Source organism: Hakea prostrata, chromosome 4 (assembly GCF_041222555.1).
Source record: "Hakea prostrata isolate BN-2017 chromosome 4, UWA_Hpros_2, whole genome shotgun sequence".
NCBI lineage: Eukaryota > Viridiplantae > Streptophyta > Magnoliopsida > Proteales > Proteaceae > Hakea > Hakea prostrata.
The window spans coordinates 43,922,180-43,949,493 of NC_142603.1; the positions used below are offsets into that span (position 1 = coordinate 43,922,180).

At 37.4% G+C, this 27,314-nt stretch overlaps 3 protein-coding genes, 1 non-coding gene and 1 pseudogene across 4 annotated transcripts; 2 read left to right on the forward strand and 3 right to left on the reverse strand.

The window, feature by feature from the left end:
- On the forward strand, window positions 1-4,100 carry LOC149019014 (uncharacterized). The gene is made up of 8 exons (XM_089153104.1): window positions 1-564; window positions 969-1,049; window positions 1,147-1,206; window positions 2,405-2,448; window positions 2,753-2,795; window positions 2,897-2,968; window positions 3,063-3,164; window positions 3,247-4,100. The coding sequence occupies exons 1-8, from the start codon at window positions 160-162 to the stop codon at window positions 3,364-3,366; spliced, it is 927 nt and encodes a 308-aa protein (XP_089009230.1). The 5' UTR covers window positions 1-159; the 3' UTR covers window positions 3,367-4,100.
- A 3,779-nt stretch (window positions 4,101-7,879) lies between these two features.
- Window positions 7,880-8,762, reverse strand: LOC149019015 (uncharacterized). The gene is made up of 3 exons (XM_089152503.1): window positions 8,697-8,762; window positions 8,498-8,566; window positions 7,880-7,954 (listed from the first exon to the last, which is right to left on the reverse strand). Exons 1-3 carry the CDS (start codon window positions 8,760-8,762, stop codon window positions 7,880-7,882), a joined length of 210 nt encoding a protein of 69 aa, XP_089008629.1.
- A 2,592-nt stretch (window positions 8,763-11,354) lies between these two features.
- On the reverse strand, window positions 11,355-11,428 carry TRNAN-GUU (transfer RNA asparagine (anticodon GUU)). The gene has a single exon. It is a non-coding gene; the product is annotated as a tRNA-Asn (tRNA).
- Window positions 11,429-14,659: 3,231 nt separating this feature from the next.
- On the forward strand, window positions 14,660-17,929 carry LOC149019017 (beta-xylosidase/alpha-L-arabinofuranosidase 1-like; annotated as a pseudogene).
- Window positions 17,930-24,026: 6,097 nt separating this feature from the next.
- LOC149019018 (BI1-like protein) lies at window positions 24,027-27,037 on the reverse strand. The gene is made up of 4 exons (XM_089153105.1): window positions 26,739-27,037; window positions 25,175-25,288; window positions 24,866-25,023; window positions 24,027-24,657 (listed from the first exon to the last, which is right to left on the reverse strand). The coding sequence occupies exons 1-4, from the start codon at window positions 26,977-26,979 to the stop codon at window positions 24,445-24,447; spliced, it is 726 nt and encodes a 241-aa protein (XP_089009231.1). The 5' UTR covers window positions 26,980-27,037; the 3' UTR covers window positions 24,027-24,444.
- Between the last annotated feature and the right edge of the window lie 277 nt (window positions 27,038-27,314).

Genomic DNA, 27,314 nt, shown 5'->3' on the forward strand with positions numbered 1-27,314 from the left:
CCTTCTAGACCCACATTTTATTTCCAGTATCAGACGATATCGTTGAGTAAGCCCTGCATCTGCATCCAAATTGCTAACAGATTGACTGGTAAAAAAATATTTGTTTCAGTATCAGTTCTTCTCTTGTTCGGGAGGAACTGACGTGCCTTCCTCTGCCATATGAGTTATCTGAAGTTTCAATTTTCACATCTGTATTTATCGCAGAAAGCATATAACGATTCTGGTTCTCTTCTCTCTCCTCTTCAACCTCTTTCCCTCCGTTTCTCTGCTTTTCGAGACAAGCCCATATCCTACATTAACCACAATGCATTTTCGACATCTCTTTCTTCCTTCTCTCTCCTTCAAAACTGTTCTTACAAACGTCAGCTTTGGAACCCTGGAGTTTCAGAAAATAAAGCATCCATCTTGGGAGATCTTGAAGGGGAGTCCAATGCTTCGATGGAATTTGAGGATTTGGCAACCGATGGACTCGTTTATAGGAAGACACTGAGACTAGTGGAATGTTCCATGTTTGCAGCTGTTTCTGGTTTAGCTTATTTTTTAAGTAATTCTCTTGCAATTGAGGTATAATTCTTTCTGATGTATTGGAACTTGAAAGCTTAGAATTTGATTTACATTGCTGAAAGAATCACCAGTGTGGCTTTTGTATCTAAAACCATGAGAAATTGTAGTGATACTGACAAAAACCATTGAGAGGGGAATGGATGGAATTGCAAGAAAAAGAGATACAGTCACAGCACTTAAGTTGAGTTGCAAATGGGTTACACTTAATTGCAAGTTTATGCTGTACAGTAACACCTGTTCAGCTAGTCATTCTTTTCTTCCAAAAAATATTAATGAAAATTAGATTTTTGTGGTATGATCTTTATGCTACGTACAAACATGTCCTGTTCATGTTTGTGATATTGCCATAATGAGCTTGGTCACTTTATTGAGACACATTCTGTAATACTTTTGATTTCGTCCAGAACTATGTCGCTTGTTTCTTCTCATTGCCGATAGTAATCTCCTCAATGAGATGGGGTATTGCAGCTGGCAGAAAAACTATGGTTAGTCTCCGCGCCATCTGCTTCTGCTAGAATATTACCCTTTAGGAACAATGGTTTTCCTATTTACATGCTAATTGTTTGACTGTTGTACACGTAGGTCGCTACTGCTGTGCTATTACTTACCTTATCAGGTCCAGTGAAGGCATTAACCTATCTGGTGAGTGTTTGGCTTATTGGTTTTTCTTCAGCCCTTCACACTAGAAGTATCTCTTGCATTTGAACTTTATATTGAATGTCTTGAGAATCTTGTTTTTCAAAAGAATCAATATTACTGCGCTTAACAGTGCTGGGTTGGAGCTTAGAAGTTATGTGTTGCTTTGGTTTTGCAACATGATTTTATATATTTTACCATTGGTATGCCTAGTTTTAAATCGAAAGTATGGTTTTGCAACATGCTATAGAGGTGTTGAATCAGTCTCAAAGACATCCATCATCTCTTTCTCATGGTTCAAGAACTTGGTTAAAACCAATGGTTTCGAATCCGGATCTCGATTTGCAAAGAATCTGAGATAGAACTTGGTACAAGTCCGGTGTTGACCATATTTCACACATTTTTTAGTAGTTCATCCAAGAAATACCAGTTTCAGTCTTTTCAGCAAATTTAGACAGCACAGGCATTACATGACAAGTTTTTCTGTGAAAATACCAGTGGGAAATCTTGGCTGGTGAAAACTGGCCTTGACACCTAGATTAGAACCTTGCCTCTAGGTGATCTAGGATTACAATCACTTGTTCTAATTTTGGTCTTTGTATGGAAGTAATCTACATTCAGTACTAGACCTTTCGAGCTCTGATCTGGAATGGAGACTCTGGGTGGTGCTTCTTGGGTTCTATTGTATTTCTTCATGCAAAAAATATTCATGTCCTTCGATACACTTGAAGGTTGGTCTTACTTTCTGCAAATAAGTGTGGTCCTTGGATAGAAGGAATGCTCAAATGCATATCTTCAAACGTTTAGTTCCGACTTTCAAGTAGATCCAAGAACAAGAATAAATTATTAAATATGAAAATAAACTAGAAAGATATTACAGATTTACTTGATTACTATTGATTGAGGTGCTTATGAAGCCAGAAAAGGTCCTTTTGTGCCAATACACTTTTAGCTTATAGAAAGAGACACATACAAACACAGATATGTATTATATATTATCTGTGAAAATTGCATGGTAATTATAAAATAATAACTATAGTTTATAGTTCCTTTATGACCCTTTTTCATCTCTCTCTCCTTCCTGCAAAAACCTGCACTTTTCCTTGGTTATTTGTTTTTTGTTTGAAGCCCTGCTACTTTGAAACTAGATAAGGTTCATTGGCTAATGACTGACTTTCACTTTGTTCCTGGCATTAATGCGCAGCTTATGCATGGATTTGTTGGTCTTGCACTGGGTACTTTATGGAGGTAAGCAATTGTATTGTTCAGACGTATATAATCTGTTGTTTAGGTTGACCAAAAGGTCAAACATTTGCATCACATTTCACCTGTCAGCCCCTCAACCAACAGTAATCAGGCATATCCAGTGCAACATGGTGGAACTAATTCATTAATGACTCGTACTGGCAAACTAAAAATATACGACTTAGCATAGCTGTTTTTAACTCCAGAAAATCTTTAGAGTGTAGTCACCCACTTCTATTTATGCCATTTGTCTTTTATGTGCTCTTCTCAATTTAACTAACTGCATGTTGGTTATTTTACTTCTCAGGTTAGGGATGAACTGGGGCCTCTCAATCCTTTGTTGCACACTTGTACTTTCTCCTGCCCTGCACCTAACCTTGCTTGCTGGTGCAGATATCTCCTTCAGTTGCTTATTTATTGCTTATGTTGATGCTATTGAACTGATGTGCAGGTTCGAGCCATGGGTGCCATGGGATATGTCCTAATATCCTCATTCTTGATAAGAGAAAATATACTTGCTCTGGTAAGTGGTAACTAGTTATCCTTCAGAAAAAAACAATGTTCTTTGCTTTGATCCCAGAACACACTTTCTTATGTCATCTATTGTTTGTGTGCAGATAACAATAAACATCCATGCTTCTCTTACCTACATACTTACAGCCATAGGTGTAAATACAATTCCGTCAATGACTGCAATATACGCTATATTCGGGACCGTGGTATGATCAAAATTTATTTGACTGTTTTCTTTTTGCTGCGACATCAAATGGCATTCTGACAAATTTTTTTTTCTTGTGACAGCTTTTGCTGAATTGCGTGTTTTTTGTATTCTTGCTTCACATTCTGTATGCTGTATTCCTGAGCAGACTAGGGATGAAAGCTTCTTTGGCTCTGCCAAAATGGCTAGAGAAGGCAGTATGAGTGCTTTGTTCTTATAGGAGGTGTTGGAAGATTGGAAGAACAGTGAAGGCAATATGACTGCTCTTGATGCAGGTGTCCCTCATCACACCAGTGACAATTTCTTTCCCTATTACACTTTGACCTTGTCTGGTGATTGCTATTATATTCGAATCTAGATTTCATCATAAACCTTGACTTTAGTTGATCATTCATCAATTTTAGGAGGAAAATTATTTTTTGCCCTTCAAGAAGTCGCATTAAGTTCTTTGTGTTGATTATCAATGATTATACAACTGTAGTTGACATTAAATTTGCTCTTAGACCTAGGCTAGTGTGTTTTTCTCCAAGTTCATCTGTTGTTTTGAAGCAATATCTTAAAACAGGCGAACTGGGTGCTGAAGTTTTCTACACAAACAGAGCCCAAGGGGATAATTTTCCTACACAGTTGTACCCAGTAATTTTTGCTGAGAGAGGATTTAAAGCAATTTCTTATGAAATAAAAATCAGAACAGCTCTTTTCTCTGGCTTCTGTTGCTTGTGTCAAATTTGAACTGCTGTCTACCATCTCATTTTTAAGGGAAACTATCAGCGTCACCGCTTCAGTTACCCCTTTATGTTAATGACATTCTAAAATAAATCAAAGTATCAGACATTTCTTTCACTATACATTTTTCTCTTCTTTTCTCAAAAGCCGAACTGACAATCCCTCCAATGATGTGTGGAGTATCAGTTACAAGAACCCATCAAACAGAGACAAAATTAACTTACAAAGAGATTGAACAAGGGATTCATTGCCCTAACGTTATTTTGTTTTAGAACAATATTTATATTTCTATTTCTGTTTTCCTTGGTAGAAGAATTGGTTCATTTAGTTGAATACTTCACATGAGTGGAGTGGTATTTCACTTTCAGAAAACATCTTGTTAGAAAATCTAACTAATATTGATTTATTTTTTACAGCGAGATTAATATTTACACTCACATACTCAGGAAGTGACGCTGATATTCCCTATATTATTTTTCAGATCAAAGCGTCTATCCATGGTGGCTTTGGCCTTTTTTTTGTTGTTGTTTTTTTTTTAACTAACTTTCATTCCAAAACAAATGGGATAAGAACAAGTAATCCTACTTGATAAGGTCAGAACTTTTCTTGCTAGAGAGTCAACACAACTATTAGTCCAGTAAAAAAAAAGAGAAGAAAACTTACAGTCAACAAAGATGTGAAAAACTTAATGTCCCAAACCATGGAACAAATGCTAGTGGGACTTCCTACTGTTTGAAATCCATGATACTCAATATGACCATTGAAAGATGAAATAAGGGAAAATACGATGAGATAGATGAACCTACCCATTGTTGCAGTACCCAACAGTTTATGGATTCAACCATGTTCCTTCTGTGTGGCCAAATTGTGATGAACATAATTCTTAGAGCCAACATAAAAGCATATTTGTTTACCTGAAGCAGAATTTCCTCGTTGTTATGGTCAAAGATTATGGTTCAAGTCAAGGAGTCAGACCAAATTATGGGGCTGATACTAAGGTCTAAAATTTGGGCCAAAGAGGATCATCCGGCACTTCTCGGACTTGCCTCTTCTGCCAGCTTCTTATGACTTCACAGCAGGGAATGAGACAAAGTGATACAAAGCATGTCTTTGTTCTCAGCTATCCTCTCAAGCATTAAATGGCCCGATAAGGCTCTCAGTTGAAGCATTAAAGATCATCAAAAGGCATTAAATGCCCTTGTTGACGAAAGAGTCTATCACGTGGCCCAAGCTTGCCTAGGAGATTGGATTTGCCTTCTTGTCCCCTAAAAAATGGGCATGTGTTACATCAAGGCTAAAGGTGATGTTGACTTATCAATCCACCAACAAATATATAGTTGATGTGAAAACCACTCAAGCAAGCTAGTTTGTCAAACAAGCCACTCTAGAGGCCATCTCCACCCTTCATCTCATCAATGAGCATCCAAAGGTTGTGAAGCATTATATCTTTTTAGGTATGACTCAATTATATAATTCATCACCAAGCATGAACGTGGGTAAGCTCTACACACTCCAGCCTTCATCTCTTATTAGCTTTCCAACCCTTAAGAACATGATCTTCATTATCTCTTGGGGTTTTTGGTTCCTCAATGGAGTTTCCAATTTATTGGCCTGGACTAACTCAATCGTCGGAGGTGGCTTCCCGTCCTCAGAGGCGGCCCACTTTCACCTTGTTTTGGTCTTAGGAGCAAGGACTGGATCTGGAGCGAACCTTAGAGCCAAGATAACATTTCTTGCACCAACACTAGTTTATCTATTGAGCATTGTTAAACCACAGAGAAGTAAATTTTGTTACAGAACCCTGTACAAGGATTAGCTATCTATCCAAATCATCATTCTTCTGCATATATTTTGCAGATGTGGTTGCCACTCAAGCCGAAAATGAACAGCAGTTAAATCTCATTGCTATGCCTATAACAGACAGATCGAACTACCATTTTCAGGATTTTCAAAACTCCAAATCAGAAGTGACTTCAATGTTTGTCACAAGAGCTAGACTTGAATAGCTGGGCTCCTATATTCACCCTGGCGCATATAAAGAAGGGGGGAAGTTTTAGAATTCTCTGAACAGCCAAATGAATACTTTGGAAAGCAAGTCATATGAGCAACTGGATATTGTTAACTTTCACAGTAATGAATGTCTAATTCTAAGATAAGGATCTCTAGAGAGGCAATTTACTGATGCACACAACACTGACGCAATGATCAATTTGAACCATTTCTTATATGGGGTTCGAGTCAAACCACACATATCTACAATGTTTCAAAGTAAAAGTAAAAGTAAAAGGAGTGAACCCGGTGCTGAAGGCTTCCGCACAAGCTGAGTCGAGAGGACAATTTTCCTATGCAACCTTACCCCAGCAATTTCTGCTGAGAGTCTATAAATGGTACTTATGGCCAGTGTAAATGTCATATACCTTCCCTCTTAGTTGACCAAATGACATTTGAATTATTTCTTAGTTAGATTATGTTATTTGCCTCCCATCTTACCTGGCAAAGGTGACAAATTCCTCCTTGTTGTTAAGCCTCTTAATTAATTTGCATCTTTGCTTTTAAATATTTTTGTAAACTCCAAACTACATTTAACTTTTGTTTACCCTCTAGTATAAATTCCGAATCATGCTTAATTAGCTTAGTAGTTAAAATTATAAATTATTTTCAATTAATTTAAGTGTAAATATCAGTTATTTCTCCTCTTAGTTTACCAAATGACACTTGGACCCCCTCTCTTGATTGGATATATCACTTACCTCCCATATTACCTAACAAATGTATCAAACATCTTAATTATGTTAACTTTTTTAGTCAAATTCTACTTTTACCGTTAAATATTTATCTAAAATCCCTAACTACGTACCCTTAACTAAAAAGATTTTTTAGTTTAAACCTCAAATTACACTTAATTATCCTAGTAGTTAATACCTTAAATTATCATTAATTAATATTATAGTTAAACTCCAAAATACCGTAAATTACCTTAGAAATTAAAACCCTATACTACCCTTAATTAATTTTCCTTTCATGCAACTGGACAAAGAAGATATGGGTGGAAAAGACACTTGGATTAAAAATGGAGCATCTCACTCACAACTCCTCCATTAATTTGTGCAACTTTGTATTACTTAATTTAGGATTTGATAAAGACACAAAACTATGATTCTTTTTAGTTTTCATAATAACATGCTACCATATTTGGATAGAAAGAAACTTGAAGGTTTGTAATAACAAAAACCCCAATCCACTAAGATGCTAAATCATAACATAGCATTGCACTTGAGGAGAATCATAGCATGAATTTACAAATCCCATTTCCTTGCTTTTGTTCTGTTAAAAATGCCTTTCATTTACCTACATTAATGTGTGCAGGGGTACTTAATGAACATCTAAATTGCTTCAATTGGATTGTGGAACTTTTTTGGATAACAATATCCAATTTCTCAGGAAAGGTAACGTGCAATCTTAGAACATCTTGGAGGAACTACTACATCGTATCTTTGAAGGCATAGACACAAGTCACACAACAAAACGTGAACGCATATAAAGAAAGTTTGGTGCAATGAAGTGGAAACGCAATATATGTTACAAGAAAAGGAAAGGGAAACACACCGTGGCCTCTAACTTTGATCCCTACTTTGGCAGGAACTATAACTTCCATTGCAAACCTCCAATTTTGTAATATCAGATCCCACACCATTAGACAATGGATACTACTATCTAAGATTTTATAATATTTTCCCTTTTCTCATAAGGAAAAAAAAAAAATTGTCAATAAGTCTATGCTGAATAAGCTAACTTGTCCATTGGATGTAGAGAGAAGAACTTATAAAAGCAACTGTTGCAAGCTAAAAATAAATTTATTGAATGAGGTTTGTTCTTACAACTCCATCTACGTTGAAGTATTCTTCTTTATTGAAGGAGAAGAAAATTGATTGTCTCTTCTTCAATTAAATATGACAAAACAATCAAAAAAAGAAGGGGGGGAAATCATTTTCATTTGTTCATGCCCACTGCATTCTTAACAGCATCCGTAGCTCCTTCTGCTTTTGCTTTCATTTGTTGCCCAGTCTGCACAAAAATTATGAATTATTACTTAGAAATTTAAGCCATAAATAGTCCTATCAAAAGATTGGATTGAGACAAGTCGGCATGTTCTACCCATGAGGATAAAGTATTGTGCTCTCGTCACACTTTTCAACCACAAATTTTGGAGGGGCTCCATCTCTTGTCCACCTTGTTAGCACTTAGAGGTGGATCCCTTCTAAATGTTGGGTGGAAGGATGTGAATGGATCACAATTCTCTACACACAAGGGTAGAAGATCTGGACATGATCGAGACTACTATGTTTCATGCAGCTAGTTGTTGCGAAATAACAAGAAGTGAAGTTAAAGTCTAGATCTTCTATCCATAGGGACAACACTCTGTGCTTTCCTCACTTCTCTCCGTCACTAATATAGGAGGTCCTACATCTAAGATCCAATTGTTAGATCCCAAATGTGGGTCCTTCATACTTGTGGTGAGGAGGTGCGAGAGGCTGCAATTTGCGCTACTCCTGTGGATAGATGATAGAGATCCAAAGAAGTTTGGGTGTTAATAGAAAAAGATCAAACCTCTTGACAAGATTGCTGAGCAGAATTGACAGCATTAGCTGCCTTGTCCATCATCTGGTCTTTATTCATCTGCATCATTAAAGAATCATCTCATCGACCACACGGATATATAACACATAACATCATCTCACAGCATATTTATCATGCATAAGCATTATTCATCACTCATCATGAAGCATTAAGCTAATTGATTGGTTACCTGAGCATGGGCTTTAGCCTCCCCAGCTTGGTGACTGAGATTTGTAGACTGGGAATTGTCAGCCATTTTTGGTTTATCCAAACACCTTGCAAAAGTAACTAAAGAGAACTTGGTTTCAAATGTGGGATTTGATGATGCTAAACCATTGAAGGAAGGGGAAGCTTTATAGTCTCTGACAGTGATCTTCCTCTTGACACTTGTCAGATTCAAGCGACGTTAAAAACAAATGTGGATCTAATCGTTTTCAGCTCTACCCAGATGATCACGGTTGCAGTTGAGAGTTTTCTGTTTAAGATCTTTTGACCTGGTTTTTATATATTCTGGGTTTTGCTATTTAAGGTCTTTTGACCTAGTTTCTATATATATTCTCTTCCTTTCTCTCTCTGCATTTGCAATTTAGATCATACTTTTTATTTTTAAATTTTTTTTTATGACCCAAAAAAAAATGATCTAACCTGAGGGAATGATCATTCAACCTATTTAAACAATTGTAATATTATTTATATACCATACAGTATTGTAAAATTAATTGGTGATTTTCCTTGGGGTTTTGAATTGGAGTTTATAACAGCTGTGAGTGTTTTAAAAGATCCCCTTACATTATAATCTTTCATCAATACATAGGGATATATTTGCTTCATTGATTGTGGATGTAGTATATCGTTTTAGTGTGTGAATCACATTATATTTTTGCGTTGTTTCGATTTATACCCAATTATATCCATTATTCGTTGATGCTCGATGAGGCTGTCAAATTTAAAGAGGTTTCATATGCATTCATCTTTTCTTTTTTTCCGAAAATCATGACCCACTCCCCCTCCCCACCACAACTTCGATACAGGGCGATACGTCTCTTAAAATCACCTTACCGAAACGCCACGCGATACAAATACTTTAAACCTCGCTCTGTGGGACCCAGGTCCCCTATCTTTTTTAGGTTTCACCTTCGCATTAAATGTGCAGTTCTGTGCTGTTTACGATTTTACATTTAAAGTAATGCAGAGCATTCAAGTTCAACTTATCTTTTTTGATATCATTAAAAAATTATGATTATTGAATTTATTTTGTGAAAAAGAAAATTTTGTTGATTCACACAAGTCGATCCTCTATCTACATGGGTTGGAATATTTTTTTCAATCCATAAATCTAGTTGTGTTACATGTATTCATTTTAAAATATAAGAGTTTTTTTCATTTTGCCTACTTAAGTTGGGCCAAAAACTCTAGCTTTCCCACTTAAATGGTCAATATTACATATTATCCAATTTGGTGAACTTGAAAATATACTTTTTTATGAATAAATTATTAAACAAAAAGAAACAAGAAAACAAAGCCGTTAAGCAGAAGGCCATAAGGAGACAACAATAAGCATGTTCCTTGAGGTATCATTAACTGGGATGCTAGAAGATATATCAAAATAGATGGAATTTCAAATCATGTCTATAGAGCTGAATTTAGATGTTATTTCCAAAGATTATGCTCCCACCATAGGTGATGGATCAAGGCACAATATACTAGTTTACCAATCCGATCATAAATGAAAGAACTTGAGAAGTTTCTCAAAATTCAAGATCAATCTCAAAAAAATTCATAGGAATATTATAAGTTATCCATTTTGTTTTATGGGTGAAGGTAAATATTAAAAAATATTCTTTTTATTTTACTAAACCTCACTTAATTTTTCCAATTTACAAAAAAAAAAATTCCCTAGAGGCCTTTTTTTTAGCCTATCCCGAATGAGAGTCCAATTACGTACACTTACTATGTTTGATCTAGGTTTGATTTAGAAACTTAAAAATCTTCCTAATAATACTTTCATATTAATATAAGGAGTCGTAGAGGTGAAGATTTGTTTTTTATCATTCAATGAGCATCTTGTATTTCATAGAAATTGGGGGCAATATAATCCTTACGTAGGGGCCATCCTATCCAACTTTCAGGCATCAAGATTCGTTTCAGGCGTGGATGATTATCATAAGAGATTCCCAACATATCATAAGATTCCCGTTCTTGAAAATCTGCACTTTTCCAAATCCAGAAAACAGACGGAATTCTGGGATTCCTCCTTGATGCAAAAATCCCTAGAGTCGAGACTAAGAGGAATGTATAAACCAATGCTTCCATAGATTCGATCGTGGTTTACAATTATAGCTTCCACACCTGTTCATTTGGGGTCATATCATCTCCCAGATAAAGAAAGGGCGGTGATTCAAATCAAGATTTTTCTGGTACCCCATCTTAAAATCACAAAAATCAAACAAAGATACCAGAGCAATGCCATATCAGATTGTTTGTCTCCTTGTAGTTGGATCTCCAAGTTTTTGGAATGCTCCATATTCTACTTGAGCATCCAAATCTGGGTCTAGTTTACCAATCCGATCATAAATGAAAGAACTTGAGAAGTTTCTCAAAATTCAAGATCAATCTCAAAAAAATTCATAGGAATATTATAAGTTATCCATTTTGTTTTATGGGTGAAGGTAAATATTAAAAAATATTCTTTTTATTTTACTAAACCTCACTTAATTTTTCCAATTTACAAAAAAAAAATTCCCTAGAGGCCTTGTGGAGCAAAACATAACAAGATTTTGAAGATCAGCTTTGTGGATGGATTCTCAATGTTGTTGGCATCTTAGCCATTCCAAAAAGAACACACTCACGCTAGAAGAAGGGCTTGAACCTTCGACCTTGTGGTTAACAGCCACACGCTCTAACCAACTGAGCTATTCCAGCTATATGTTCTTGTTAAGTTAAAATATTTAAAATATTTTTTAATCATTAATTCTTAATCATCTTCCTATGTAATCAAGGGTTTTGGATCCTCTCTATATTGCCCATAGGACCTTATGAGATGGGAAAGACTGAGTATCTTATCACAAAATACGCTTCTTAATTTAATGAAAATAAGCTAAACAAACTCGACTTTTGGGACTTGATGAGAAATAATCCATTTTTTCGATTACTTTTTATTCACCCCTTTTTTTTTTTTGATACTGAATAAAAGCTTATATTAGTTAGAGAAGCAATTACATAGTTTATTAAAGTCTACAACAGCATTAGTATGCTGGTGGTCTATGGATGACATAAATGCAAAATGATTAAACCAGAGTTGTAGTGTTGGATGGTGAAGATCCTTTAGGGTCGGGTCTTCAATATTACAAATTATTTCTACCAAAATGGGGACATAGTTTGTTGGCCATTTGTGACGGTTTTTTGTTGAAATTAGAGATAGGACATTTTTGTTGTTGCACCATACTTCATCTAGTTTTATGTTCCTTTGTTGTGCTTGGTGTAGACCCTCTTTTATCCCAGCACAAGAAACGCCTCCATTTGGTTTCCATTCCGTATTCCTCCAGTCTTGACATAGGATAGCCTTCCTTTCCCAAAAAGGCCCACACTCCAGCCTGCACTGTTTAGTACTGAATTGTTCACCCCATTCTGTTCTATAAAAATAAACAATTGAAATAAGAACTCTATTCGCACAAATTGTCAATGACCAGCTAAGCAAATCCATGAAGAGATGTTAAGTTACTCGAATTTGAGCTTGTGGATTTAAACTTATTCTCAATAGTTACTTGCTAAAATTACAAATTGTCAATGACCAGTTAAGCAAATCCATGGAAGAGATGTTACTCGAATTTGAGATTGTGGATTTAAACTTATTCTCAATAGTTACTTGCTAAAATTCCGTACTAATAATTTGAGGAAAGAGCAAGGCATTCAGGTGATCCTACAGGATCATAAGAAATGGCATGATCAATAGTAGCCAAGCTCGACAAGTAGTTAATCCTAATCTAGTCAGATAACTGCATGGAAAATATTTAATACGACAATTCTTATATTGCCATGGACTGTCCTTGCAAGTTCATAATCAACTATTACATCCAATTGCCAGTTAAAGTTTGCCATGCATTAACTGGTTTTGGAATTAAAAATTAAGTTTTAGGAAGTTGAGAATGTTGAATTCTATTTTGAAGATATGTTTTGAACTTCAATCATAGTGGAGGATTTTGTTGAGAACTTCTATAGCTTCATCTTTTGTTTTGGTGATCCAAATCTGAATCCTACATTCAAGGAGTATTTCAAGCTCCCCACATGAAGCATATCCAAACCCATGCAAGTCCACTTTTTGGTTTCCGAATTCATCAATCACACTCAAATGTTTATAGACATCCACTTTGACTGGTTGTTCACTTTGAGCAGTTAAGAATACCTTTTAAAACCCCACAAATGCTTCTTAAGAGTGTTGTGCATAGATAGGGGAGTGGTGGATAAGAAAAATGTATGACTTCCACCCATCTTTCCAACGTTCCTTACTCTTAAATGAATGTGGAAAACCAAGTTTTGGCAATTTCTTTCAAGGGGCTCAACGAATTTGCATTCTTGGGACCGACAAACACTATCATTCCCCAAGGAAATTGAGACTAGGTTAGGTGCCAAGGCAAGGTGACGAGTGACTTTGGGGTAGTTCAAGCCATCACCAAATGAATAAACAATTTAACTTGCATAACATTGGGCTTTTGCATGTATAACCTATGGCAAGATCTGCTCTCATGTTCATATTCGTCATAGGGATATAGCCAACATATTTCTGTTAGTACCATGTCATAGGTAATCCTACACTTGAAAACAAGAAACAAGATGTCAACAAGAGTCCATTCATTAATCAAATGCGAACCAAAGTTAGCACTGACATGAGAAATTATAGCCAATGTGTTACAATTCATAAACTTTCGTACCCTCACTATAGAAACATGCAATCAAGAAAACTACCCACTCATGACTTACTTGGATTGTAATACCCGAGGATCACATCAGCCATGGCAGCACCTCCTGCTTCACCAGGATAACCAACCCAAAGTATGCTTGTAATCTTGTCATCATATTTTGTGAAGGAGACATCCATCCCTCCTCCAGACATTGTAACGAGAATTACAAGTCCCTTGTCTGGCCTTGCAATCATTGTTATGAGAAGCAGTTGTTGTCCAGACTGTGACTCGGTAGATGTGATCTACCACGATTAACACTAAACCAAATCCCCGAAGGAAGCAACAACCAAAACTATTTTGGCCGGTAAGTGGGTACAAATGGGTCTGGGCTGAAATGGTCTTTATTGAATAAGAAAATTATGAGAAGAAAAAATTACTATTACAAACAGAAGGGTATGAAATGGGAAGACAAAATGGGGTACAAAAGAGTACAAATGGAGACGAAATGGGTAAAAGAGAGTACAAATGGGTCTGAGCTGAAATGGTCTTCTATTGAGTATGAAACTAAAACTTACAGATGCCAACGAAAGCGTACATATCATGATATATTTCTAGAGTTATTTTCACTGAATTCAATTCATACATTTCATTTTGGACAAACACTTGATGATTAAAACTGGCACCGCCACTGGCTCCACTGACTCCTAGGCTCTTTATTTATGTTTTCGTGTCCCTTTTAGTGGATCTAAAAGACTGTAGCATGGAGCTTTGTTGTTGATGACTTACTTAAGAGAGCAGCTCCTTTAATAAAAGTGACCAATGGATGAAAAGAATACGAATCCATATACAGAAAAACCATTAATAGTTGGCATTTGATGCATTGTTCATCCTCCCTAACTCTTTTTTTATTTTGGTGGTAAAATCCTACCTAACTCTAAATCAGATGCCTACATCAACAAGAAGTGACCATGGAATGCAGGCTTTGTGTTTTCAGGCTACGTGGATCACGATCAATTTTGTCTTGAGGACGATTTTGTCATTTCACTTAGGTTTACAATTTCAGTTGAAGATAAATTGGTAAATATATATTTTTAGTAAACAAACCTGTGTCTTTTTTTTTTCCTTCCCCGTAGATGACCTGTGTCAAGTATGGAAGGGGTTTCTATAAGGTTTTTACTTTAAAAGGAGGTGTATTGTGTACCATATTCACATCTTCTGCTCTCAAGCTGTGTTCGGATCTCTCAGTGCAGTAGCCATGGCAAGAAGCTCTGGTTACGTTTTGATGCTCATGTTCATTCTTTTTCTTAGTTGTTCTAGGTGTCAGTCTGCTCCTTTTTTTTGCATGCGATCTTAGCAAAAACCCTGAGTTGGGTTCATTTGCCTTTTGTGACTCTTCATTGGCAATTCTTGAGAGGACAGCAGACTTGGTGAAGAGACTTACGCTGCAGGAGAAGATACGGTTGCTAGTGAGTAGAGAATAGGGAGTGAATCGACTTGGTATCCCGAAGTACCTGTGGTGATGAGGTGATCTGAATCTTTTTACGGAGTTTCAAATGTTGGTCCTAGTACTCACTTCTCTAGTGTGGTTCCTGGGACCACTAGCTTTCATGCGGTCATTCTTACAACAACTTCCTTCAACAACTCCCTCTTTAAGACCATTGGAAAGGTATTATTTTTACTAGCTTGAACTGATATTTTTGTTAGATTTTCTATAATTTGATGGAAATGGTTCACGACTTTGATGATCAACTTAGTTTTCTGGTTCTAGAAATTAAGGTTGACTACTTTTCATTTACTATGTAGGTGGTCTCTACAGAAGCTAGAGCCATGTACAACGTGGGTTTAGCAGGGTTGACATTTTGGAGCCCAAACGTAAATATTTTCAGGGATCCAAGGTGGGGAAGAGGCCAAGAGACTCCAAGAGAAGATCCAATGCTATCGAGCCAATACGGATCTGCCTATGTGAGAGGTTTACAAAAACACATGAAATTGATTCTGATAAGCTCAAGGTTGCTACCTCCTGCAAGCACTATACCGCTTACGATCTGGTGATTTGGAAAGGATTTGATTGCTTCCACTTCGACGATGTGGTAAACAAGAAAACTATTCCATTTTTAATTCCTGATGTTGTGTTTTGTATGTCTCATTGCAATAGGTGTAAGAATAGAAAAAGAAAATTTAGGTTTCTATTATACCTAGAATCTAGTTGGAAAACAATGCAAATCATGATTTTTGTTGTTACTAGGTAACAAAGCAGGATTTGGATGACACATTTCAACCTCCATTTAAAAGTTGTGTCATCGATGGGGATGTGGCAAGTGTGATGTGCTCATTCAACAAGGTTAATGAAGTACCGACATGCGTAGACCCAAATCTCCTCGGTGGGGTTATCAGGGGAAAATGGAGGTTAAATGGGTATGGCTGGCTCTTTTGTTTCCTTTTGTAATTTTTCCTCTTTAATGTTGGGCCACTAACTCTGATTATAAGTTTAAATTATTGTGCTTCAATTGCTTGCAGGTACATAGCTTCAAACTGTAATTCAATAGATATGATATACCATGATCAACACTACACCAAAACCCCAAAGGAAGCAACAACCAAGACTATTTTGGCCAGTAAGTGGGTACAAATGGGTCTGGGCTGAAATGGTCTTATTGGGTATGAAAATTATGAGAGGGGGAAAATTACCAGTACAAACAAAAGGGTATGAAATGGGGTACAAAAGAGTACAAATGGGGTCTAGGCCGAAGTGGTCTTTTACTGGTAAAAACTATGAAAGAGGGATAATTACTAGTACAAAGGGGCAGCAATGGGTCTGGGCCAAAAGGAGACAAAATGTGTACAAATGGGTCTGGGCCGAAATGGGATTAGATATTATTGCATACCATAGTTCTTGTACAACATATCATTGTACTATTATTTATTATTCCAATCCTACACATGCCATGTGTATAGCGCATTTCTTCCCATAGCACTAAATACTACTTATCTGTTTTATACTGTAAAGTTCATTTCTATCGAGTTTCCTCCTCCTATATGAGTTCTTGGTTTATTCAAAGTGCTATGGTTTTGATCTTGTGTTCTGCTCTGTACGATTTCCTTTGTTCCTCCTCTTATGTGAGTATGGCTCATGCTTCTCATTGTGTTGCCAACAGACACAAGGAGGCCGCCCTGAGGGGGTGTGGGGGCAATGCCCCCATAGCCTGTAGAGGGTCCATGTTTCTGTGGGCTTCGGAGTTTCTTTACAGTTTGGGCCCGGGCCCATGAATAGCTATGGGTTAGGATTTCTAAGCGCCTATATATATTCTCTTGTAACAGAACATTGTATGTAGTTGCTTTCGAGAAGAATTCTTAGTGAAAAACATAATGCTAGACGAAGCCTCACATTGAGGTGAACTAAGGTAAAATTTGTGTCTCATTCTTCCTTATTTTCTATTTGATTGTGTGTGATTAATTGCTCTAATCCTAACATGTTCGTAGATCTATTTTTCTATCGACATTGCATTGTTGCTCTATCGTTCTTCTTCTGTTTCTAGAGGAATTTTGTTTGATTCTTGATCCTGGTTTGAATCTTAGAATCTCTTGTCTAATCTTGACGAGTTGTTGATCCTTACATGCACCTTTTCTACTTACATGGTTAGATCTGGATTGTGGAAGCTTCTTGAGTGAACACACTCAAGCTACCATAACAATGGGATACTTAAATAAATCCAACATTGATAATGCAATCACTAGCAATATAGCAAGTTTGATGCGACTCGGCTTCTTCAATGGCGACTCGAGTAAGCAATTATATGGTAATCTTGGTCCAAAAGACGTCTGTACTCCAAAGAACCAGTAGCTAGCCCGTGAAACTGCACAACAGGGGATTGTCCTGCTGAAGAACGGCCCAGGGTCATTGCCATTAACAACTTCAAATATCAAGTCTCTAGCAGTGATTGATGCAATGCCATGAAGACCATGATTGGCAGCTGTGAAGGTTTGAGATATCCTACTAATGATATCAATTAAAGCCTTAGCATCTCTCTCTTGATATTTTATTTGACAATTTTTAACTTATAGAATGTGATATTGGCAGGGATTCCTTGCAAGTATATAAGTCCCCTTCAGGGCTTGGCGGTGTCAGTTCCTACTACCTTCTATCAACTAGGCTGCAAAAATGTGACATGTACCTCTCTTCACCACCTAGATGATGCTAAGGCCATACTAAGCCGAGCCGATGGTACGATTTTGGTGGTCAGTGAGGATCAATCCATTGAGGTAGGGGGTCTTGATAGAGTGGATGTCCTTCTCCCTAGACCGCAACCTCTTTTGGTAATAGAGGTTGCAAAAGTAGCCAAGGGACCTGTGGTTCTTGTGATAATGTCTGGAGAAGGGATGGGCGTCTCTTTCACAGAAGATGATGACCAAACTACAAGCATCCTTTGGGTTGCTTATCCCAGTGAAGCAGGAGGTGGTGCCATAGCTGACGTACGTGATCTTTGGGCATTACAATCCGGGTGAGTTATATGGCTGGGTAGTTTAATTTGTTGATTACTTGTTTGGAGTTTATGAATAACAGTGCCATGCATGGACTAAAATCTTTGCAGACATCCACTTTCAACTGGACCGGTTGTTCACTTTGAGTTGTTAAGAAAACCTTTTGAAACCCCAACAAATGCTTCTTATGAGCATTGTGCACAAGATGGGGGAGTGGTGAATAAGAAAATTGTTTCACTTGCACCCATTTTTCCCACATTCCTTACTCTTAAATGGATGTCAAAAGCCAAGTTTTGGCTACTTCTTTCAAGGGGGCTCGATGGATTTGCATTTCAGTGACCAACAAACGTTATCTTCCCCAAAGGGAATTGAGACTGTGTTAGGTGCTAAGGCAAGGTGAGGAGTAACGTTGCAATAGCTCAGGTCATTACCAAATGAATGAATAGTTTTACCCGTATAAAAGCAGTAGCTTCGCCCCAGATAACATGTAGCAGGATCTGCTCTCATCTTCATATTTATCATAGGAACCTTGTCAACATACTTCTATGGGTACCATGTCATAGGTAATCTGCCGCATGAAAACAAGAACCAAGATGTCAATAAGAGTCCACTCATCATTCAAATGCAGAGCCAGAGATGGTACTGACACAAGAAATCGCAACACATTTGTTACGATTCGTAAACTTTCTTTACCCTCCTACAGAAAAAAGCAATCAACAAAACTACCCACTCATTTTTTTTTCTTTCTTTTTTGGTAATTCAGAATATTATTGAGAAGGAAAGCAGGAGTTACACAAGACGTGCTGATTACATAAGTCAAGAAGCCAAGATTCAGAGATTTGCCAAACTGTCCGGCCTGCTAAGGACAGGGCATTATGTGCTAGGGTATCCGCAACTTTGTTTGCGTCCCTAATGATGCGTTTGAAGCTTACAAATAGGAAATCCTTGGATATGAGTTTGATTTCATCCATGATGTCCTGAATTTCCAAAGGGGGAATAGTATTCTAATCATTCAAGAGTTTTACCACTTGTAGACAATCTGATTCCACTTCGCAGTGGCGGAAACCTTGTTGAGCTGCAAACTTAACCCCTTCCTTGATGGCCATTGCTTCACCCATTAACGTAGAAAGGAAATCACCAGGTTTAGAGATTGCAAATATTGGAATGCCACGATGATCTTGAAGAATAAAGCCCATTCCTCCATTCTGCGATTTAAGTGGTAGTGCAGCGTCTGTATTCAGTTTGAAGTGGGAAACCTCTGGTGGAGTCCAATAATGAGTAAGATGAACATATCCATTACTTAGTTGGGAGGAGAAAAGACCCTGATTTGCTTCAGCAAAGAAGCAAAACTAAGGAAAGCCCTCTGAGCCTGCTTGAAGACCTTGTCTGGAGTGGATGGTCGTGTCCCAAAAGTGATTTAGTTTCTAGCCTGCCATATGGACCAGCAGATGAAGGAAAATAAAGAGAGTGTCTCTTTTTTTATCATATTTCGAAGGGAATATCTTCATTTTCCTGTGCCAAGATCTGGAGGCGTTTTGGAGCTTTAAAATCTATTGTCCTTAGTGATAGGTAGGACCCAAACCAGACAGCACGAGAGAAAGGACACTCAAAAGCATATAATCTATAGTTTCCACAGGGTGTCCGCATCTTTTACAGCTAGGATCAACTGGGATGTTCCTTTTCTTCAAGTTTTCTCTTGTGGCGGTACCTTGCGCACAACATTTCCAGATGAAGGAGTTTATCTTTGGCAGCGTTTTGATACTCCAGATTAGTTTCTAGATGTTCGGTTGGATCATTTCCCATTCAAGGATTCTGGATGAAGAGGGATTGCACTGCAATTGATGATCCCTTCGATTAGATAGGAAATGGTAAGCACTTTTGACCGTGAATAATCCGTTCTTTGTCCCACTCCAATGTAGCTTGTCTTCGCTATTATTTGTGCTCAATCGCATTTTAAGAATCTCCTTTGCTTCCATTGTAGAGAAAGCTTGTTCAATGAGTTCCTTCTTCCATAAACGAGTATCTGGATCAAACAGGTCCGCTACTGTATTGATTGCACAGTTAGTGGGCCTTGAACTGTGAATTGAGTAATTTGGTAGACTTCGGATCCATTTGGAGTCCCATATGTTTATTGACAACCCATTACCAACTCGCCACACAAGCCCATCCTTCAATATTTCTTTGCCAATCAGGATACTCTTCCAAACCCATGATGATTTGCTCACCTGAGTTGCTTCAAGAAAGTTGGATCTAGAGAAGTAGATGGCCTTGATGAATTTGGCCAAGGGGGAATTGGGCTCCGTCCATAGTCTCCAAGCTATTTTGGTGAGTAAAGCTCTATTTTGCAACACCGGCTCTCTAAAGCCCAAGCCTCCCCTTTCTTTAGAATGGTAGAGTCTTGTCCAAGAAATCCATTTGTGTTTTCTTTTTTTCTGCATTGCTACCCCAGTAGAAGTTGGTCATCAAGCTGTGCATCCTATCATGATATGATATAGGAAGAGAGAAGTGGAAAGCCGCATATAAGGATTGAGAACTTATGACTGATTTAAGTAAAGTCTCTCGATCTGCTTGGGATAAGAACTTGAACTTCCAACCTGCAATTCTATTGGATGCTCTATCTCCTACAGCTCTGGAAGACTTCTTTTTAGATACCCCAAACTCCATGGGTAAACCCAAGTATTTAGTACGCCTAGCACCATAGTTGATTTTCTATACCCTAGAGAACCAAAACTACCCACTCATGACTTACTTGGACTCTAATCATTGAATCTTTTTTACTTAATTTATGATTGACTGTTTCCGTATTTAGATAATAGAATTCAAGTCTATATTTTTTCCTACAATTTCTTTGCCACCTTCTGTCATTCATGATTTTTTAAAGCATTAAATGGTAACAAATCTAATCATATAATTTTAGCCCTATGCTTTGTTTCAATATAATTTTTATAATTTATTTATAATTGTGTTATCTATATTTTAGTCCTATTAATTTCTCTAAATTTTTAATGTGGGCGCAATTCAGGGGTGGGACCCACAGTGGGTCCCATATGGGCCCACATAATATATATGGTAAAAAGGCGTTAATGCTCGCGCGACAAAGATAATCTAGACTCATTATTCGGCCCTCCCAATATTCAATCATGGCTCCCACCCTGACCCTACCTGCCTTACTATGTTAAGAAAAGCTGTATTATTTCAATTTGGCCATCACTCTTTACTTTATCCAGATGCTTTGGAATAATATTTTTTCCGGACCATCAAGTTCGCTTCTAATAATATTGTACCATTAGTGTACAAGTTGGCATCCGAATAAATTTGGCCAAAAAAAAAAAAAAAAAACCATCCGAATTAAATAAATACTTGGGAAAGAAATTGTTTGATTGGGTGGGTCTTATGTCAATGTGAAACCTAATATGAATTTATGGTGTCAGTTTAGATAAAAATTGATAATTGGACCCCAATCATCTTGCTAGAAATTAGAAATTAGAATAGTCAATCTAATAATCTATTGGTCTAGATTTGTCTAGCAGTAGGAATTAGCGTAATTGAAAAAGATACATCAACTTGGACTTGTCTTGTATTACTTTGACCTTCAAAATAGGGCTGCAACTGGGCCGGGCTGGGCCGGGCTTTTGCAATCCCAAGCCCAGCCCTATATGGTATAATTTGAGCCCATTCCTGTCCTGGCCCTAGTTCAAAGCCAATGATTATTGTCCCTGGCCCTAAGCCCTACAGGGCCAAGCCAAGCCCATTCCCGCCCTAATTGGCCCTAATTGGGCCGGGTCGGGATGGGTTGGCCTTGATTGGCCCTGATTAGCTCTAATTGGCCCTGTCTTTGATTGGCTCTGTCCTGGCCCTGATTGGCTCTGTCCCTAGCCCTAATTGGCCCTGGCCCTGATTGGCCCTATCCCTGGCCCTAATTGGCCCTGTCCCTGTCCCTGATTGGCCCTGTCCCTGGCCCTAATTGGCCCTGTCCCTGGCCCTAATGGGGCCCCGCCCTCGTCTCCCCGATTGGCCCTAATTGGCCCTGACCCTGGCCCTGATTGGCCCGCTCTAATTGGCCCAGGTCCTAATTGGCCTTGTCCCTAGCTTTAATTGGCCATATCTTTGGTCGTAAATATCAAATGTAAGATAGGTAGTAATTAAAATACATATTAAAGTAATTAAATTCTTAAATTCCAAACTCAGTTCTAAAAAAATTAGTAAAGATAACAAATAATCCAAAACTTATATTCAATATGTATTTAACTATTTATACCCATTTAGATTTTAGAGAAATAGAGAAATCCAAATTTCTAGGGTTTTTTAATTTGTTATTCGATAAAAATTATGGTTATTATATGTAAGCTCGAAGGGAAAAGGAAAAAGATTTATCTCAATTCTCAATTAATTTCTAACTTCTAAAACAATGGTCAAACTTCATTCCAAATTTTTAATTTCTCTCTCTCATTCTGTTTTTTCCTTTGCTTTTTCTCCTGCAGCAAAGAGTTAGAATTATTCATGAAATAAAATAAGTAGAGAGAAGAATTGTAATTAAATTTAGGCATATTTGAAAGTCAAGTAAATTATAGAGAATGTCACACAAACTTTTTTTGTAAACTTAGAAACATCAGAGATTCATAATTCAAAAGGAATCTAATAAATAAAAATTTTATCTTCAAAGTCAAAAACTTAAGCTGGTAGGTATGTTTTCATTCACAACTGTTCAATAAATTGATATCTTTATTGAATACAAAAAAAATCATATTCAAAACCTTGTTAACAAGTAAATCGACTATAATTTAGTATTAAAAAAAATGTATTTTTTTCATAGTTAAAAAAATGATGTTTTAGTTACAAACATAGCTATATGTTTTTAATAAATTTTTTTGAAATATCACAATAGATTTGTCAGATATTCATGATGAGAAGTTGGGGTATAGATTTGTTAGATATTAATTCTTTATGTAATAGTTTTTATTATTTATAATATATTATCTCGCCTTAAGTCAAAAAACAAAATCAATATTTTATTGAACTAAAAATGACTTTGTTGGAAAAATAAAAATTACCTTAAAAATAATATAAAAAGTGAATTTATAGTCTAATATGATCAAAGTGACTAAATGTCAAAATCAAGACTCATATCAATATTAGTATGAAGATCAGGATAAAAATCTAGTACTGTAGTACATGATCATCGTCAAATTAATATTAAGATTAGAGCCAAAATTAGGGTCAGGATCAGGGCCAAAATCAAATAAATGCTTATTACATTGGTAATGAGGTTATAATTTATTTTTATTAATTTTTTACAAAACATGATCATGTTTTTAAAATTTGACACGTGTCAAGTATCCACCCATATGTATTACAATTAATTTCTCTCAATGTGGGTGGAGGGTCCAGAGTCTTTAGACTCAAATCAGGGCCAGGATCAAGGTCAGGATCAGGGCTAATATCAGGGCCAAGATCAGGGTCAAGATCAGGGCCAAAATCAGGGCCAAGATTAGGACCAGGATCAGGGCCAAGATCAGGGCCAGGATCAGGGCCAAAATCAAGGCTAGGATTAGGGCCTGGGTCAAGGCCAATATCAGGGCCAAAATCAGGGCAAAAAATCAGGGACGGGCCGGGATGGGCTGGGAGGGCCAGAGAGTAATCCCAGGCCCGCCCTTGGCCCTAGTGCAGGGCCAGAATATTTTGGCCCTAACCCGCCCTTAGGGCCAAAATCTTTAGCCCAAGCCCTATTCGGGCTCAGGGCGGGCTTAGGGCGGGTCAAGGCCGCCAGGGCCAAACTTGCACCCCTACTTCAAAATGAGAAAAGTTGTCCTTGTTATCACATCTTGTCATACAAGGGACCTAGGATGATTGATATATTTTAAGTATGATAGAGTTCCAATTTTGTGAGGGAAGTTTTCATTTTCTTTTATTGGATTATAAAATGTTTGGAATCAATGAAAAATTGGGACCATCCATCCACCCACCAGTTATTGCATTCAAATCTTAGGGTGAGCAACCCAAGCCCCACAATTGTCAAAACCCATACCAGTTATCCATGAAGGAAACAAGTTAGAGCTATCCATGGAAATTAATTTCTAATCTCACCATAAAGAAGGGGTTTTCAAAGGTTATCCATGAAGGAGGCTAATGAGAATTCTAATAAATGTGAGTTCAGATAAGATTAGAGCTAATTCAATTGCTTCGAATGCTAGAGAATCAACCCCTTCGAAATTTGGCACAGTCCTCACATCCTATCTATTGGTTTTACACGAGAGTTTCCTGGTGTAGTAGTTTAACTGAAGCAAAACGAAAAGGTAAGGAGATGCTTTCATAGCCTTTACACATTAGATATAGATCCAATTACAAGTAAACGACAAAGCATAAGCTGTAAGTGCACCTAAGGTGGTGGGTGCATGATTCAGTAGGATGAAAATCTGGCTTGACCTTATTCAAAATCTTCCAATCAAACATGGGGAATATATATGCATTAACAATGCTTCTGGAAAACAACTTAGTTACAGTTAAATGAAAAAGTCAGGTATTCAAAGGTATCTCAGGTAATCAGGAAACACAAACTGTGACCTACCCTTCGGACTGCATGCCCCTGAGAACTCGCAAGATGGTAAGGAATAAATTAAGGATATCCAGATACAGTACTGCGGACGCCCAAATGTACTCATCGTAGGTGAAGCGCTTGATCAGGTTGTCTGTGTCATAAACGAGATACCCTGAGAAGATCATGGCACCAATGGCACCATAGATAGCAACTGATGTTGGCCCAAGTGGGAAGAACATCTGCTTGATAATAGACAAAAACCAAAAAAGAAAGCGTGTCCAAGTCAGATATTCATCTTTACAAGATGGTGCTAATGAGAATTCTAATAAATGTGAGTTCAGATAAGATTAGGCATCCAACAAGATAAAATATTTGCAAACACAAACATGCATTTGGACAAGGAAGCATGAAGAAAACATATGAGGACTCAAAAGAATTCTAATTAACCTGGATGAAGCCTGTAAAGATGAGGACGACGAGGCCACAAAACAAGATGGGTCCAAGATAGCTGAAATCTTTGCCTTTCTTTGAAGCCCAGAAAGTGTACCCGGTCAAGGAACAAACCACAGCTGAGGTCAAAACTAATGCTTCAAGTACAATTTTGCCTGCAAAGTTTTTGGCAATAACAAAAATGTAATTTAGATGAAGACCAATAGATGCTGGAAACTACTCCTATGCTGCTGCTTTTGCTGGTCCTTTTAAAATGAAGCCACAACTTACAAGCATCACCAACCAGGAATGATAAATACAACTAACCTTCTGTATTTGCACAGGCTACCCCTACGCTGATGCTCAGGGATGCAGTGAACAGCCCAAGAATTACGAAGTTCAATGGATGTTTCTGCTGATAGATATACAATGGCCACATAACTGCGTAGTAAATTCAGGGTCAGTGAGTAACATATAGCCACTGGTGGCAGTCTGTAAATTAGGCATAATCAAATTAGTTTTGCAACATCCGTCCACATTGTGCAAACCAAAATGCTGAAAAAAGGATAAGTGTTGCAATCAACATTTCAAAGAATGAAATTAATTTACTGTTTTGATTCTTGTTCTATAAGAAGGGCAAACCCGATGCCAAAGGCTTCCGCATAAGCAGAGTCTGAGGGGAGGCAACTTTCATATGCAGCCTTACCTCAGCAATTTTCTATTTATCAATAATAATAGGAAGATGATGATACTAAAACAAAGCAGACAGAGTGCTAGTATAACTAATTTACATCCTATAACTAATTCATAGAAAGCAGGAAGAGAGTCAAGGCTTGAAATTTGGATCTCCTCTCTTTTTTGTTCAAGATGCATCCTGCACTATCTATATGGAAACCTCTTCAAGGATGTCTTGCAATTCAAATGTTACTCAAACTTAAATACTTCATGACATAAGCATGGCAAGTCTTAAAATGAACTGAAGCATTGTGTGCACTTCCCGACCACAATTTGGGACCAACAAATAAAACTTACAGCAAACCCCTGTCTTCAAGCATTTCATGGAAATCCCTTCATGACATTTTTGGGAAAATACCCAATCACTCCATATGAAAATCATCCAAAGTAACTTCATTTACCAAGCACGAACAACGAATTTGATCTTCCCCAAAATAATACCCAGGAAAAACTACAGTATTCAAGAACATGGCCGGTGATAATTTGTAAAGGATCACCTAACTTGGTTAGAGGCATCAGAGTGGAGCCCTAAACTTCATTGGAAAAATTACATTGTCCCAAATTTTCCAGCCATACGTAGAACATAGGAGGAGGAGATTGTTGAGGAATTTTTGAGTCATACCCAACTTATGTTCTAATCTAGGCCATCTGATTGGCTGAATGATGAGTCCAATAACCGTAGAACCTGGAGATGTCTAAAAATACAACGGTTTGGGTATTCTAAACTATATACTCAGGATGTAATGCTTTTTAAGCAAAGCTTGTGCTCACACCCTAACCCTAACAAGATCTTCCCTGAAATAAGACCCAGGTTGGTAAAGTTCTGTATTCAAGAACATGGTCGGTCATTTATAAAGGATCACAGAACTGGTTGGCGGCATCAGAGTAGAGCCCTTAATTTCATTTGAAAAATTACATTGCCCCTAAATTTTCTAGCTACGATGGATCTGCCAAGCAAAAATTCATATTCCCCAAAATAAAATCTAAAAGCAAATAAATACATATAACTAGAAAAGAAAAATTGAGACCCGGAATGAACTAATCAAAGAAGAAAAGAGAAATAGAATTCAAAAACAATATTAGTCAAATCAACAAAAACCCAAACCCAAGAACAGAATTCGCACAAAGGTGTACAAAAGAGGGTGAGAAGACATACGAATCAGGGGCAAGAAGGCGAAGAACAACAATAAACCAGGGCTTCCCTTGAGCAGTTCATTCATGGGAGAGTACAAGACGGTGGCGGCAGAAACGATCGTGGTGAGTAAGATCTGAGCAGTAATGATTCCATAAACCTTTCGTATGAATCCCCATCGAAGCTCGTTCTCTCCATAACTCAAACCTGGGTAAAGCGTTCCTTCTTCTAAGTCTCCCTTGCTCACGCTCGTAAATCCGTACATCTTTTCTCCTCTGTTTTTCTCTGCAAATCGAAGGAATTGAAGAAATTGTAGGAGAAACCAGAAGACATTGATATCTCATATCTGCTTAACGCACGAAAAAGACAAAATAGAAGTTGATTGAGTTGACGAAATTACCCTCGGTTTGATTGGAATGTGACTGTGTCCAATTTAGTCATTTCCAACTCCAATAACGGAGATTCTACGTGAAACAAGAATACCAATTGATCTCATACCGTTGGATTTCAACTGTCACTGTTTTGATGGTCATGATTGACTGGGGGTTTCCGCAGTGGGACCACGCGATTTCCAGCTTTTTCGGTTGGTGACATTCATTT

What these genes read in the sequence shown, in the direction of transcription:
- LOC149019014 (XM_089153104.1), top strand. Translation starts at nt 160, where the DNA reads ATGAGTTATCTGAAGTTTCAATTTTCACATCTGTATTTATCGCAGAAA. An exon ending in CAATCCTTTGTTGCACACTT is followed by an intron (nt 2,796 to 2,896) that starts GTACTTTCTCCT and finishes ACTGATGTGCAG; the next exon opens with GTTCGAGCCATGGGTGCCAT. An exon ending in GAGAAAATATACTTGCTCTG is followed by an intron (nt 2,969 to 3,062) that starts GTAAGTGGTAAC and finishes GTTTGTGTGCAG; the next exon opens with ATAACAATAAACATCCATGC.
- LOC149019015 (XM_089152503.1), bottom strand. Translation starts at nt 8,762, where the DNA reads ATGGCTGACAATTCCCAGTCTACAAATCTCAGTCACCAAGCTGGGGAG. An exon ending in AGGCTAAAGCCCATGCTCAG is followed by an intron (nt 8,567 to 8,696) that starts GTAACCAATCAA and finishes TTAATGATGCAG; the next exon opens with ATGAATAAAGACCAGATGAT. An exon ending in CTCAGCAATCTTGTCAAGAG is followed by an intron (nt 7,955 to 8,497) that starts GTTTGATCTTTT and finishes ATTTTTGTGCAG; the next exon opens with ACTGGGCAACAAATGAAAGC.
- LOC149019018 (XM_089153105.1), bottom strand. Translation starts at nt 26,979, where the DNA reads ATGTACGGATTTACGAGCGTGAGCAAGGGAGACTTAGAAGAAGGAACG. An exon ending in AGCCTGTGCAAATACAGAAG is followed by an intron (nt 25,024 to 25,174) that starts GTTAGTTGTATT and finishes AAAACTTTGCAG; the next exon opens with GCAAAATTGTACTTGAAGCA. An exon ending in TCTTTACAGGCTTCATCCAG is followed by an intron (nt 24,658 to 24,865) that starts GTTAATTAGAAT and finishes ATTATCAAGCAG; the next exon opens with ATGTTCTTCCCACTTGGGCC.